The sequence below is a fragment of the Solanum verrucosum genome, unplaced genomic scaffold, assembly GCF_900185275.1.
Source record: "Solanum verrucosum unplaced genomic scaffold, falcon-dt-bn FXZP01000261.1, whole genome shotgun sequence".
Lineage (NCBI taxonomy): Eukaryota > Viridiplantae > Streptophyta > Magnoliopsida > Solanales > Solanaceae > Solanum > Solanum verrucosum.
In genome coordinates, this window is record NW_026019969.1 from 7,176,885 (window position 1) to 7,192,764 (window position 15,880).

The following is a 15,880-nucleotide window of genomic DNA, read 5'->3' on the forward strand; positions in this document are numbered from 1 at the left end:
TTAAGAACAAAAAGAAGTACAAATTTATATAAGTTGACAACTGATGTTGTCCGTAGGCTTGGATTACACTAGAGCAGTCTACACACACAATTTAACTTAGCACAACAATATTGACACACCTATAAGGCTTCTCTAAAGGAGTACAGGGTTCATTTTCAAATTCTTGATAGGCCACAATCTTTCTAATCCAACTAGGAACACATCCTAATATATGTTACATTCCTGAGCAGACCACATTATCCGTTAAACCTACAGAGGCAAGTAAATGAGCGATTAAATATGGCTAAACTTGAAAACTTACTTAATAAAGTACTATTAATAAAGAACCTCAATGCAAACAGTTTACATATGCAACACTTAATTAGCTCGAAAGTTGAACAAAAATGGATGTAGTAAAGACACAGTGTGACACACTCAAACAAAATATACATGAATCAACTTTACTAAGCTTAGGAACCATGAGTTGGGAGTAAGCTATCGAAACAATGAAATGAAGTACAAGATGCTTGTTTCAGGTAAGAGAGACTTATGCTATCAGTAGAGGAAATGAGGTCGAGAAAACAAAAAGGAAAAAGAAGAAGCTAGATGAATTTAATCTTTTGCCAAATAGCCCATGAAAATGCAGTTGCAATATGCAAAAAAATTACATAGATGTTGGAAAAGCATGCAGGCCTAAGGGACAGAGTAAAGATACAAAACAAGAACTTAAACTTCAAAAGGAGAGGTTGAAGTAACTTCTGTATGGTCAGGAATCCCTGCTTGTTGGTGCATAGAAGGATTTTTAGATGAGGAACACAGTTGTTAGTCCTTTGTAAATAAGGAACTCTAAGTAGTAAAAGAATAGTCGCCACACCATGAAGGGATGGCACAAGGGCAGCCTACATTTTGGGCATGTGCCCCTGAGTACAGTCAAGATAAGAGAAAGCTCTGCTGCTCATTAGTCCTGTAAGAATGTTACTTGGGACCAAGGCGAGCCCACAAGGGGAAGGATGGACACTAGATGCCCGATGGGACAAGGGGATATGCTGGAATAGGCAGCCCAAACAAGGAATTACCGGGGGAAATAGGCAAAAGAGAGAAAGGGTGAAAAAATTTGTTTACTGATTTGCAAGACAACCAGATAAAAGAAAATCAAGAGATGAGAAATCAAGGCAACTTGAGAAACCGTTTTAAAAACAAAAGGAGCTTTGTTAAAATGAACACACGGCAGGTAGTAAAAGCTTGAACAGTCTGAAAGCAAATATCTATAATCTATAGTCGTAGTTGATGGTAGCTAGAAGCGCCTCAGAGTCTAGGGGAATGGTAAAAGAGAATAAGGATCAAAAGGATGATTTAAGATAATTATACAATGAGAATTGGGGTTAAGGGGCCAGAGATGGTATACATAGAGGTGCATGTTACCTCAAGACAGAACTTGGCTAGCCTCTCTACAGTTTGAAGAGAAAACTAGAATTTCACACTAAGAAAACCATTGAATTGTTTTACTTGAGTTGAGGGTCTTTCAGAAACAACCTCTGCCTTCACAAGGTAGGGGTAAGGGTCTGCGTTCACACCACCCTCCCCCAAGCCACTTGTGGGATTACACTGGGTGTGTTGTTGTAAAACTGTTGGAATCAACAATAGCGAAAAAACAATTTTTGGACCCATTATAAATTAAGCACTAGACTATACTTTTGCCACCAACATAGGATTTTTCCAACTCCTCAAATAGGAAGATAAGTATGTACCTAACGTACATTTCTACCACACTATATACATCACAACTTCAGTACAAGATGAATAATGAACAAATGACTAAGAGAAAAGCATATACCATTAAGAAGCTACACTACAAATCCCGATTGCAGATCTACCAACATTGCAATTTCTCGAAAATCACAACTTTAATGCCTGGAAAATCAAGTATGTCAATATTGATCAAATTGAATGTAAGATACACATCTAAGTAGTATGTTGATAACTTTAAGATAATAATATTAGCTAAGGAGTTTATATGTGCAGCAGTGTATTAGTCTAGTTCACATACAAGTACCAAATATCTCTTAGGAAATGTTAGTCATGAAATTGAAGCTTATTACAGGAACTCTTAGGGCTAGTGGGCAGTGGATATCAGCTAGAGCAAGGAGAAGTAACCAAATGTGTAGGAACAAGTTACCATACTGAACAACATCTAGGCAGTCTATGGCAGCTAGCTCTAGATCCTGTCTCTTTAGAATCACATGTATTGTGGTGATCCAAAAATTGGCGTAAAAGCATCTAGGATTTGTTTAGGGATAGAGGGTATACATCGAGAGAGAGAGAGAGGGTTTGTTCATGTTAGGGTCAGGGGGGATGGGTTGCCAGAACTCTGTTCCTCCAATATAAGAGCTATCTAGCATTACAGTATCACCAGTGTTTAGCCTAGCTGGAGTTCAGATTTCAGAAGGTCTATGAGTACACACATACTTGAAACAGAACCTGCAAATTACTTTCCAGTTTATTAGCAAGTTTACCTTCACGAGTAATTTTTCCATCATAGATAGATCAAAAAGCAATGTCACATAACAATACAAGAAAAGCAGATCTTTTTCCAGGACAGAAATGTGTGGTCTTCCATGGCAAGAAAAAATTTAATCTAATTCATGGATTTTTAATTCGGTCATCCAGGAAAATGTACCTGGGAAGCTCTGACCCATTTGCCATTGATCCAGTCCAGATGCAGCCTTATATCAGCATGCTTAAACTCCAACTCCTCGTTGCTCGCCTTAAAGTAAACCTTGTATCTCTGGCCTTTAAGTACTTTAGAAATCACACCCACCCACCAGCCATCATTGTGCAGAGCATCAACTTCTTCAAGGACTTTGAAGCTTTCAAAAGATCCAATATCAGGTGGACGAGGTCGTATATGCAAACGATCAGTTTCTTCTTGCAAAAACGCTGTATCGTCATTGTTTCTTAAGGTCTGATACTCTATCAGGTAGTTACCATTATCTAAAAGCTTAACAATAGTTGCAACAAACCAAGCACCCTCAAAACCTTCTTCATCACTGCTGACTTCGACTAATGACCCTTTGCTAAAAATTTCTGCAGCTTCGTTGTTGGGTTTCGTTTCAGTAGATACAAGTTTCTGTATTTCATGCCGAAGTCAAAATAAGTGGGGAGAGAAAAGAAACAAATCAAAAAGTGAAACACAAAAACAGAATTGAGAGTTTTTGTCAAACAAAGCGTGGAGAGAGAAGAAACAAATCAAAAAGTGAAACACATGAACAGAACTGAGAGGAAGTCTGAAACTTGAAAAATGTATGCCCTATTTAAATAATTTTTGTTTATGTGTTATCTCATACAGACATGTACAGATTACAATCATGAAAAGAAATGGTAAATATAGACATATTTCAGATGAACTCAAGTGCCAGATTTGCTCATCAGTTGGATATAATAATAGAAACATGCTTCCAACTCCCATTTTGTTTCTGGGCGCATGCGTTTAGCATCTATGCTGCAGCTAGATTGGTCACAAGAGATGCCAGAAGCCTGGCTTAAAATAATCATTTTTATCAATGACAATACCATTTATACTCCTTTATACTTGCATAGTCATCTCGTACTACTTCTTTTCAATAGTATTCCACCTGAGTGGTAAAGAGGATTTGATTAATGATGCAGAATCTCTGTTAACACACACTTAAATCCATGTTGATTTGAAGTGAAGCTGTATCGTTTTGTAAATATTCAAGCACAATTCGTGTTGCTTGTAAAGATACGACACTTGGGCCTAACTCAACCCCAAAAGCTAGCTCATGAGGGGAGGATTGTCCAAGTCCATCTAAGGAGACCACCAGTCCATTCCCCAACCAATGTGGGACATTTACCTACTCTAACACCCTCCTTCACGCCCAGGCCCGACTGGAGCGTGGACCGGGAGCCCAAACGAGGATGGACCTGGTTCTAATACCATGTAAAGATATGGCACCTGGGCCTACCTCAACTCCAAAAGCTAGCTCATGAGGGGAGGATTGTCCAAGTCCATATAAGGAGACCACCAGTCCATTCCCCAACCAATGTGGACTTTTACCCACTCTAACAGCTTTTATGATATTCAAGTTGTATCTCTGAAAGAATGTTGCTCCAACCAAAGTGGAGTGTTTCACTTGGTTGGTATCCAGAACAGCATGCTTGAGTCATGAGGCTCTGCAAAAGAGGGGCATCATTGCCTCAAGGTATTTTTTGTACAAATAAGCTCTAGAGACACCTATTTCTTCACTATAAGGTAACACAACAAAGGTTTGGGCCTAAGTTGTGTGGACTCTTCACTTTCGATGCCGCACCCGTGTTGGATTCTTCAAAAATACACTACTTTCGGAGAAACCTACATGCATCCGTTGACATTTTTGAAGAGTCCGAGCGATATAGATTTGGGCCCTTTTTTACCACCATAGCCAACATATACTGGACCATGCCAGAACACACATCAGGCCTGCTAAGCTGCTGGATTAGAAGGGGAGGCAGCAAGAGTCAGAAGAGATGGCGGAGACCAGCTCTAACTTGCATATGGTGAATCATATGAAAAGAGAGAATTTTTTAAGGGAAAGAATGTACTATAGAAAAGACTAAATGGGAAGTTATTACTTCCTTAGGCTTTTGGTGTAAAGCACAAGATATAGATGAAGAGATCCAACTAGTAGATTTTATAACCTACTAATTAGTACTTAGTTAGGCTTAGGCTTTTGTAAGTATTCTATCTTCTCTTTTCTTTTGTAATACCTTTTTGGAGGCTACCAGCATCGCCCTTAACGCCGAGGAATACAAAAAGTTACCAGTTTCAAAAAAAATAAAGGTGAGAAACTAGCAAGTAGACTTCTTTTAACTTTCAAGTTTCCCTTGATCAGCTGAAAATAAAAACACCCTATCCAGGAAGTGTAAACTGATTCTACTCAGAATGCTGTTCGATTCCCCTATATCTGCGAAGTTCCAATGCATATTGATATATCCTCCCTCTCAAGTCTTCAAATCAACTATCCCAAGAAATGCAACAGATTTAAACTGTATCCCAAGAACTTATAGAGAGTATTTTCTAGTCTAACTTTCTTAGCTTCTGCTAAGTAAATTGGGAGCTAAAACACATTGATAACCCTAAAGAGCCTAAAAGAAAAGTAAGAACCCAGATAACACCATTCAAGCAAGAATTTGCAAGTTCTCTAACACATTTTATTGATTAAAGGGAACTCATATCCGAGACGAAAAAGGAACTTACCTCCTCTTTTTTTTTTTCTTCTCCTTCGTCCCCAAATGGTGGGGTCCACTCACCATTGGCCCATTCACGATGGATCCGTATCCGAGATTCCTCAAATTCCAGCTGGTCCCTTGTTCCCCTGAAGAACACAGAGTACTTCCCATCACTTGACACCTCCATGACCACACCCTCCCACCACCCATCATTGTAATAAGCATCCACCTCATCACTGACCTTGAACTTCCTCCTCCGTTCAGGTGGCGGCCGTGGCCGCAGCTGAACTAAGGTCATTGCCTCCTTCAATGGCCGTTTACCTTTTTTATCCGCCATCAGTGTTTTGTACTCCACCAACACCCGCAGCTTATTGCTACTCTCGTCGTCTTCGTCGTCTTTATGCGTCCTCTGTTTCTTCTGAATGGGTCGTACCACTATTCCCTCATACCACGAGCCTCGGAAACCGTCCTCATCACTGCTAATCTCAACTTCTGCGCCATTTGAGAAGTAAGTATTGAGCATTTCAGTTTCAGTTTCCATGGCTGCAAGAAGATGAAAGGAAGATTCTTGAGTTTTGGCGGTTATATGAGATTTGAAAGAATTTTATTATGGCGGAGAGAAGACTGACAGACAGACGGTGAAGAAGAATGACAAGTTTTGGCCAGATTGTTTTGGGGGTTGGTGGCATATTTTAACTTTTTTTAAGGGGTCCTTTGGTGCCCGTATGCGGGGTATTACTTATTAGTAATACATGAATTATTTACAAGGAAATTTATATATTATTCGGAAAAGGGTTAAAATTGCCCCTGAATTATGCGAAATAGATCACTTATACCCTCTATTACATTTTGGGATAAAAAAATATCCCCGCAGTTATTCCAGGAGACCACAAATACCCCCAAGAGTTAACACCCCAATTTTTTAGTGACGTGGCAAGCCACATGGGACTAATCCCTCCACCTAAGCATTGCCAACTAAGATTCACTACAAAAGAACTTGACTTTTAGTCGCCACAAAATCCCAAAATATTGCCACTAAAGGTTATGAGTGATTTTTAGCGGCGACTAATGCTCCAACAACCATTCGCTAGTAAAACCTATTTTTTCAACAAAAAAATATGATAATTAATTTTCGATTGCGACCTAATTTTCTAAAATAAATAACTTGCAATATCCATATTAAAAACATCCAATATTATTACGAAAAATAATCAAAATTACTTCTCGATTCAAATCTCCTACTATATATATATAATGCATCATTGTACATTTTATACATTTACATATGACATAAAAATAAAACATATAGTGTCTTCAAACTCCTACTTAATCGATATCATATTTGGTTTTTTAAAAACAATGCAGAAAAAAACACAAAATTAGAATTTAATGTTAAAAACTTTTAGTAACGATTTTCTGGGCTTTTGTGGCGACTGTTGTTGCCGTTAAAGGTCTAGTTCTTTTGTAGTGAATCCTAGTTGGCAACGCTTAGGTGGAAGGATTAGTCCCACATGGCTTGCCACGTCAACAAAATTTTGGGGTGTTAACTCTTGAGGGTATTTGTGGTTTCTTAGGATAACAGCAGGAGCGTTTTTTATCCCAAAATGTAACGAAGGGTATAAATAGTCTATTTCATATAGTTCGGGGGCAATTTTGACCCTTTTTCGTATATTATTTATTAGTTATTCATGTACTATTATTTATTGCATAGATTTCTACATAATTTATATATGTATTAGTTATGCGAGTTTTTAAATGGTATAATATATAAACATGACCCTTAACTTGACGTCAGTTGGCAACTATGACCTTTAATTTTCGGTGTGCACAAATAGACACTTAAACTTGTATAAAATTGAGCAAATGGACACATTCGTCCTACATGACAATTTTGTGCCCTACATGGCGTCTTACGTGTATTGTGCCATGTAGGACACTTGTGTCTACTTGTTCAACTTTATACAAGTTTAAGTGTTTGTTTGTACACATTCAAAATTGAAGGGCATAGTTATTCGCTGAAGTCAAGTTAAAGGTCATATTTATGTATTATGCCTTTTTAAATTGCTATCAAACATTGCATAACTTACCTCCTAGCTAGTTATTAAATGTGGCATTACTTATGCACCATTTAATACTTACATAAATCATCTCCAAATCAACTACCAAACAATTCCTTATAATTTTGAAATAGGGTTAATTTTCCAAAATCGTCTTTTTACCTTCACGAAAAAAAGAATAAACAATGCCTAAGCTAAATTCTACTCAACCTCACTTATGAAACTACATATTAATATTGCACTTTTTGAAATAGCATTATTGCAAACATATCATAGATAGTCCTTTAAACATGTTTTTTTTTTCCTTCCATTTTAACACTTAATTCTAGGAGTTTAATCTATTAAACACCATTTTAAGTTTGACTTTATAGCCAAATTATTTTTACATCCCTTATGTAGTTGGTACTTTTACATCATAATCTTTCTCTAAATATGTTATGCACATTTCTTCTGTTTTAAATTATTTTTCCACTAATAATACATATAAAAAATGAATTGTATCGTCACATGTTTCATTCACTTTTTTTTAAAAAAAATTAAATATAGTTGTACCCTAAATGTCAAAGTGTCCTATGTATTTTTCTCAATCGTTAAGTTAGAGACCATGGATGAAAGCAATAATCATCGCTCTTAACCTTTATACAAATTTTAATTCATAACAATTTCTCTTTAACAACCCTAGCATAAAGAGTCGAATAGAGAAGGACAACATTAAAAAAAAAAGAAGTTAACATTTGAAATCAATGTGCATAAAAATAAAATAACTCAATAATCGAAGCAATTCAAACGTTGTTGATTGGGTGAATTGCAAAGATGGAAGTGGTAGGATAAGAAAGCCTTCTAACCTTGTTGGGAGCGTTATCCTTGAGTGGGTTCTGTAGTATGCGATTTGAAAACCTAGTCGGTGCTTCAATACAAACTCCAAACACCAAATAGGAAATCAAAAAAAAAAGTTTTCTAACCTTGTGCTAAAGGGTCCCTAAGTTTTATTTATTTATATTTAATGAAGCTTTGAATTTAAATTATTTAAATATTAATTTATTTAGTGCATTTGCTTTTCTTCTCTTCTTTCACAATTAATTCCCAATTTTTAATAGGTTTAAATTATTCAACTTTTATATACAGTTTTAATATCATTAAAATATTTGTTGGAGATTGATATTTTGTCGTGTTTTTGTAAAATACGAGGGAGTGGAAACGATGAGTCGCTAGTAGTAATTTGTTACTCCCCGTCTATTTTTAATTGTTATATTATGCTTTTTAAAAATTAAATTAGATTATAATAATTCGATATTTTAAACAAAAAATTAAGATATTCAAAAACTATACTAAAAGTACTATAAATTATAATATTTTGCATATCAATATGATGAAAAAATACATCGTAAAATGTTAATCAAAGTTTTACCATTTGACACTAAAAAATAAATCATGACAATTAAAAGTGGACGAATGTGGTAGTAAATGACTACTTCACCCGTCCCAATTTACGTAGTATCTTTAAAATTTTGAGATTCAAATAAGTGTATTTTTTATCGTAATTTTGAGAATTATCAATTATTATGACTTATACTACTTTCTCCTACTTTTTACGTAATTTTTAAAAATATGTTAAAACTTGAAAATTTTATCTCTAAATACACTATAAAATTTAAATTATATGACTTTCGAAATCCGAATTAGTATTATTTTAGTAAGTAATTTGTTTCAAGCATAAGAGAAATTGAAGGGACTGACCGAAAACTGATGCTAGTGAATTTAATTTAAATAGAGCCCCCTGTTCTCGCATAATATCAAAACAAGAAAGGCGCGAAAAACCCAAATAGAAATCTCCGATCCTCGGAACTCAATGCTCCGGCGACATCTCCGGTCACCTCAATTTTCCACAATTTTTTTATAATCCATAGTTCTTTTCATTACTTTAACAAACAAGGACATAGCTATATGAATTTGACAAAGGTATGTGCCTTTTCACCCTTGAAGTCAAATTTTGTTCAAAGACTCACCTCAAAAACAACCATAAACCTCTCAATCTTGGAGGTTCTTCTGCTAAAATGCCAAAATTCCAAGCATTTTGGGCAAATTCTTTCACAAATGATCTCCACTGGGTTCATCAGAGATACATATGCTGCAAGCAGGATTCTCAAGTTTTCCACTGACTCCCTTTTCATTCACGTTAATTACTCTCATAAAATCTTCGATTACATAGATAATCCAAATGGGTTTATTTGTAATACCATGATGAGAGCTTATTTACAGCGAAACCAGCCTCAAAATACAATCTTTTTGTATAAATCAATGTTGAAAAATAATGTATGTATTGATAATTATACGTTTCCGCTTCTGGTTCAAGCTAGCACAATTAGATTGTCCGAAGCCGAAGGAAAAGAGTTTCATAATCATGTTATTAAAACGGGATTTGGTTCGGATGTTTATGTTAAGAACACTTTGATTAACATGTATGCTGTCTGTAGAAACTTGGTTGATGCAAGGAAGATGTTTGATGAAAGTCCTGTTCTGGACTCGGTTTCGTGGAATTCGATACTGGCAGGTTATGTTCAAGTTGGAAATGTTGATGAGGCAAAAGTAATTTTTGATAAGATGCCTATGAAGAATGTTATTGCATCCAATTCTATGATTGTATTGTTGGGTAGGTCTGGTAGGATGAGTGAGGCTTGTCAATTATTCGATCAAATGATGGAAAAAGATGTGGTTTCTTGGACTGCTTTAATTTCTTGCTATGAGCAACATGGGATGTACACACAAGCGTTGGATTTGTTTATGCAAATGTGTTCTAATGGAATTTCCATAGATGAGGTTGTTGCGGTAAGTGTGCTGTCTGCATGTGCACACTTGTTGGTTGTTCAAACTGGTGAATCAGTACATGGATTGGTTATAAGAGTTGGTTTTGAATCATATGTCAACCTTCAAAATGCTTTAATCCATATGTACTCTACCTGTGGAGATGTAATGGCTGCACAAAGATTGTTTGATACGAGTAGTCATCTGGACCAGATATCGTGGAACTCAATGATCTCTGGCTACTTGAAATGTGGCTCTCTGGAGCAGGCTAGAGAATTGTTTGATTCCATGGCTGAGAAGGATGTTGTGTCATGGACTACAATGATTTCTGGTTATGCGCAACATGATCATTTCTCAGAGACTTTAGCACTGTTTCAGGAGATGCTGCATGAGGACAATAAGCCTGATGAAACTACTTTGGTTAGTGTTCTTTCGGCATGCACCCACTTGTCTGCCCTTGATCAAGGAAAATGGATTCACACTTACATACGAAAGAATGGGCTCAAAGTGAATAGCATTCTTGGTACAACTCTTGTTGACATGTACATGAAATGTGGTTGTGTGGAGAATGCATTGGAAGTCTTCAATGGAATGGAAGAAAAAGGGGTGTCTTCTTGGAATGCTTTAATTCTTGGGTTGGCCATGAATGGACAGGTGGAAAGATCACTAGACATGTTTCAGAAGATGAAGGAATGTGGTGTAATCCCTAATGAGGTTACTTTTGTCGCAGTTCTTGGTGCCTGTCGACATATGGGCCTGGTAGATGAGGGCCGCTCCTACTTTAATGCTATGACCAGACATTACAATGTTGAACCTAATATCAAGCACTATGGATGCATGGTTGATCTACTTGCTCGTGCAGGGTTGCTCAAAGAAGCTGAGACACTTATTGACAGTATGCCTATAGCTCCTGATGTTGCCACTTGGGGTGCTCTTCTTGGAGCTTGCAGAAAACATGGTAATAGTGAAATGGGGGAAAGAGTTGGAAGGAAGCTCCTTGAACTTCAGCCAGATCATGATGGATTTCATGTGTTACTGTCCAACATATATGCTTCAAAGGGTAATTGGGATAATGTTCTGGATATTAGAGTAGCAATGACGCGGCAGGGGGTTGTTAAAGTTCCTGGCTGCAGTATGATTGAAGCAAATGGTGCTGTTCATGAATTCTTGGCAGGAGACAAGTCTCATTCCCAGATAAATGAAATTGAAGAAATGTTGGCTGAAATGGAAAAACGGTTGAAAATAATGGGCTATGCCCCAGGCACAGATGAGGTTTTACTTGATATTGATGAGGAAGAAAAAGAAAGTACCCTGTTTAGACATAGTGAAAAGCTTGCAATTGCCTATGGGCTCATTGCTATCGCTCCTCCTACTCCTATTAGAATAATCAAGAACTTACGAATATGTAGTGATTGTCACGCAGCAGCAAAACTAATATCAAAAGCTTTTGATCGGGAAATTGTGGTGAGGGATCGGCATCGGTTTCATCATTTTAAGGATGGCTCTTGTTCCTGCATGGAATTTTGGTAGCTAATACCCTGTTATTGGCCCTTAAAGAACTATTATGAAGGTTGTTCAACTTGAATGCCTCAATCTTCAACATTAACAGGCCAATGGCCACCATTCATGAATGACCTGTGCATAGGCTCCAACAAGGCTATCATCTCCCATATGGCCAAACCTGCATGATAATTCAATCTTCATTTTGTTGACACTGACCTTGGATATGGATAACAAGGCAAGGGTTCTGATGCTTACACTGTCTTTCACTCCTTGAGTTCCCATTTTCTTACCAGATCTCCACATATTTCAGATTGTGCCATCTGATTATCTTAATGAATTAGATTCTGGACTATAACATACAAGGAGCTCATTGTCAAAATTGAAATTTTTGGTCACTCACTCTTCTAGGACCCAAGTATTTGTATAATCTTGCTATGTTACTGCACTGTGACATAGTAATATCAGTATATCACCTTGCAGTGACTGGAATAAGTCTTAAGTATCTAATAATGCACTTGAATAGTTGAATTAGAGTTGGGTGCCGCCACCTAAAGTGCAGTGGAAGCTTGTGTGATTTCTCTATAAGCAGCTTATTTATGTATTAATCAAAGCATTTACCCCATTCTTGAAGATTTGAAGCTGAACAGGTGAATATAGGTTGTCACTTGTCAGTAATAGAAGAAGAATTGACCTGTTTCATTGTTATAATTTCCAGGTATCTTTACAGTCGATGGACAAGGAGTTGTAGATCTGATTTCCTTGAACTGAATAGGAGAGATAACCATGGGCTGTTGATTTTTTAGCATACAGAATAAGGGTGCATTTCTATGTTAATTTTGCAGTGTGTTGAAGAATTTCAGTAGTAGTTAATGAACAAGTTTATGCATATATGGTGGAAGCAAATGCGTTGGGGCTACCAGTGGAATTATACTGCCAAATATACAAGCAATACTCTTGTAAAACTGGCATGTAACATGACATTCTTATTTCTCAAAATCATGACTTGTTCTGTAGATAAGATAGAGAATGTGATACAAAGCAGCAAAGAAGGTTTCCATGACCTTGAGCCTGTAATGTTTGTATTTTGCTCCCTTTCTAGTTGTATGATGTATTTTATCAACTGGAAAAATGAAGTAAAAATTTTACATCTCTGCCTGCTTACTAGCAAACTATCCGTTGGAGGCAAAACTCTCAACCTTGAACATTAGCATAGATCATCTGTTCTGTTTTGTTGGTTCACCACAACCTATGATTTTACACAAATGTCACCTATGCACCAATCTGGGTGTTGATCAATGATGCTTCATAACAATGTTGACTGGTGCATGTCGTGGATGATGCTCCACCTTTTCCCTAGACAATGAGCTATTGCAACTGACTGGATCAGAAACAGTAGCAATTCCACAATAGCCTCCAGACAAGAATTACGGAACAATCCAAAACCACTTTGACGTACAAGTAGAATGTGTTTCACCACCTAAAGAATGGTCATACTCAATATTTTCCTCCCAGAATAGCAAAGACAGCAGATACAAATCTCTAAATGATCATATTATTCCTCAAATAATAACAATGTACTGATGTTGGATCTTCCAAAACATTTTATAAGTCAAAAGATACACTGAAGTCCATGTATCATATCTGCTGGTCCATGTTTGGCACCGAACTGTTTTTGTTTCCAGACATGGTAATGACTAACGAACACAAGCGAATTACAAGAAGATCATAGAGTTGTTCAATCTTCCCATAATAACAATGTCCCCTAGCTGGATCTTCCAGGAGCATTTTAGAATTCAGAAAATTCCCTAGACTGAAGGTTCAGAATAATCAAGAGATTGCTTTCCATGAAATTCAAATGTACTGTGTCATGGCAAAGAATGATTTTACTTGGTTACATAACCCACTAGTTCCTTTTCTCACAGTATCAACTATTGACTAAAAACTGATTGATTATCCACCCTCAACTTTCTTCAAAAAATCCCCTCTTGTATAGAATGCAACGTGACTTCTGAAGAAAATGAATCACCATGCCAACATATATAACAGCAAACACTTTGTACCTCATTGCTGTTACTTTTCAAGTTCCATCTTCTAAGTTATGTATAAAGAAGTCCAAATCAGGAATATATCGTGTGTCTCTCATATGTTCGACCAGGATTTTTACAACTTCATCAACACAATCCATATGTGAACCCATTTTATCTCCAGCAACAAAACTATAGTTCTGATTCTTTATCTCTACTGAACTTCTCCCTGCCTCTTTCTTGGTAGCCATCCTTCTCATCAACTTCCTCATTTTTGCAGAGTCACCCCATTTACCGTCAGCTGCATAGATATTTGACAGAATTACATAAGTTGCTGCAATTTTCGGCTTCAATGCCAACACCTTTCTTATGGCCAGCGTGCCCAAATCTGGATGATTGTGTGTTTTACATGCTCCTATGAGTGTTCCCCAAACAGATTCATCGGGATCAAATGGCATACTCTCTATCAACTTAAAAGCCTCCTCAACTCTTCCAGCGCGTCCTAGCAAATCTACTAAACTCCCAAAAATCTCCGGATCTGGAGCTATGTTGTAATCACCAACCATTGACATAAAATACCTTACACCTTTATCTACAAGCCCAGCATGACTACATGCATTTAAAACTGCCACAAATGCTATCCTATCTGGCCTGACTCTAAATTTAACCATCTCTTCAAAAAAGTCGACAGCTTCATTTCCATATCCATGGCTTCCGTAACCAATCATCATTGAGGTCCACGAAACCAGATTTTTCGTGGGCATTTTATCAAAAATTCTACGTGCACTTCCAATATTTCCAGACTTTGCGTACATGTCTATTAAGGCATTGTCCAACTCCAAGTTCCCTCCGAGGCCTCTCTTTATGATTCTTCCATGAATCTGCTCTCCACAACTCAAAATTGCCAAATTGGCCACAGCTGCTATAATGCTGGAAAATGTGAAGCAATTGGGGCTGAGACCTTCAAGCTCCATATGCGAGTATGTGCTGATAGATTCATATGGATCAGACTTCTCATATCCAGCAATCAAAGTGTTCCAGGTGATTGAATCCCTTTGAGTCATTTCATGGAAGCATTGCTTTGCATCATTTAAGCTGTTACACCTACAATACATATCTAAAATAGAATTCATTACAGGTAGATTAAAGTCCAATCCATGCTTGGCGATTGCAGCATGAAGTTGCTTCCCATATGTACATGAGTGGACCGAGGCACAAGCTCTGACTGCTATTGAAAAGCTAAATGGGTTTGATTCACCCTCTTCCTGTCCATCCAAAAACACACCAAAAAAGCATGAAAAGTTAGAATACAATTTTTTCTAAAACATGTGATTTCAAGAGGATTAAAGTGGCACTACTTTCTATATACATTAACTGGCCTTTTGCCAGAAAATATCTAAATACATACCGATAACATTCTTCTAAAAACATTAAGCCCCATATAGCCATCACCACGATGAGTATATCCCGCGATTAATGTAGTCCAAGACACATCATTTTTGTTTCTAATCTCCTGAAAAACCGCAGATGCTTCATCCATATCAACACAACACGTAGCATAGACATCCAAGAGTGCATTTGAAACATAAATACTTCCACTCATGCCTTGCTTCAGAACCAAACCGTGAACCAAAGCTCCATGAGAGTACGAATTGATCCCTTTACAAGCCTTCAACGTACTAGATAACGTGAACTCATTGGGGCGCACATCCGTATACCTCATCATTTCACAGAAAACCATCCAAGCACGTCCATGGAGATTACATGAAGTGTACCCAGAAATCATGGTCGTCCAAGCAACAACATCTCTTTCAGGCATTTCATCGAACAGTGTACGTGCTTCTCTAATCAGACCCCTTTCAAAATACGACTTGAGAAGACCAGTTGCTAATATAGAAGGAGGCTTGGGTACAAATGGTGGGTTTGAATGGGGTGGGTCGATTGCAGCACAAAGAAGAGAATTCTTGATAGTTTGAGGAATTTGAGTACAATGAGTTTGGGAAACTAGCTTTCTTGCATTCATTGCTTAAACATAAATTTAAGATTAACACAAATCGATTTACAGAAAGTAGAAGTCTTCGATTCATAATGTATAACAGTATAGATGTATAAAAATGTGCTTCATTTGTACAAGTCGCAACTGGTATTCTCTGTGTTCGAAGCTAAAAAAGTGTTCTCCAGTACTTAATACTTAAATTATTCTAATTATAAAGGTTAACAATCAAAATGAATAAAATAAAGAGAAGTTTGCTCAAGTAATAGGCCTTCTCCATCCCAACATTAAAATTG

The 15,880-nt window shown here is 37.0% G+C and overlaps 4 protein-coding genes across 7 annotated transcripts in view; 1 reads left to right on the forward strand and 3 right to left on the reverse strand.

Moving 5' to 3' along the window:
• The window catches only part of LOC125815804 (ADP-ribosylation factor 1), a 168,810-nt gene that overhangs the window by 113,347 nt on the left and 39,583 nt on the right, over positions 1 to 15,880 (reverse strand). The window lies entirely within an intron of this gene.
• Positions 10 to 5,851, reverse strand: LOC125815811 (protein AGENET DOMAIN (AGD)-CONTAINING P1). The gene is made up of 4 exons (XM_049495370.1): positions 5,234 to 5,851; positions 2,657 to 3,106; positions 1,814 to 1,890; positions 10 to 249 (listed from the first exon to the last, which is right to left on the reverse strand). Exons 1-3 carry the CDS (start codon positions 5,744 to 5,746, stop codon positions 1,876 to 1,878), a joined length of 978 nt encoding a protein of 325 aa, XP_049351327.1. The 5' UTR covers positions 5,747 to 5,851; the 3' UTR covers positions 10 to 249; positions 1,814 to 1,875.
• On the forward strand, positions 9,181 to 11,611 carry LOC125815790 (pentatricopeptide repeat-containing protein At3g62890-like). Its single transcript, XM_049495344.1, has one exon. It carries the CDS (start codon positions 9,207 to 9,209, stop codon positions 11,592 to 11,594), a length of 2,388 nt encoding a protein of 795 aa, XP_049351301.1. The 5' UTR covers positions 9,181 to 9,206; the 3' UTR covers positions 11,595 to 11,611.
• LOC125815793 (putative pentatricopeptide repeat-containing protein At1g56570) lies at positions 13,073 to 15,655 on the reverse strand. The gene is made up of 2 exons (XM_049495348.1): positions 15,000 to 15,655; positions 13,073 to 14,856 (listed from the first exon to the last, which is right to left on the reverse strand). The coding sequence occupies exons 1-2, from the start codon at positions 15,612 to 15,614 to the stop codon at positions 13,645 to 13,647; spliced, it is 1,827 nt and encodes a 608-aa protein (XP_049351305.1). The 5' UTR covers positions 15,615 to 15,655; the 3' UTR covers positions 13,073 to 13,644.

What these genes read in the sequence shown, in the direction of transcription:
- LOC125815811 (XM_049495370.1), bottom strand. Translation starts at nt 5,746, where the DNA reads ATGGAAACTGAAACTGAAATGCTCAATACTTACTTCTCAAATGGCGCA. An exon ending in AAGAAAAAAAAAAAGAGGAG is followed by an intron (nt 3,107 to 5,233) that starts GTAAGTTCCTTT and finishes CATGAAATACAG; the next exon opens with AAACTTGTATCTACTGAAAC.
- LOC125815790 (XM_049495344.1), top strand. Translation starts at nt 9,207, where the DNA reads ATGAATTTGACAAAGGTATGTGCCTTTTCACCCTTGAAGTCAAATTTT.
- LOC125815793 (XM_049495348.1), bottom strand. Translation starts at nt 15,614, where the DNA reads ATGAATGCAAGAAAGCTAGTTTCCCAAACTCATTGTACTCAAATTCCT. An exon ending in TTTTTAGAAGAATGTTATCG is followed by an intron (nt 14,857 to 14,999) that starts GTATGTATTTAG and finishes TTGGATGGACAG; the next exon opens with GAAGAGGGTGAATCAAACCC.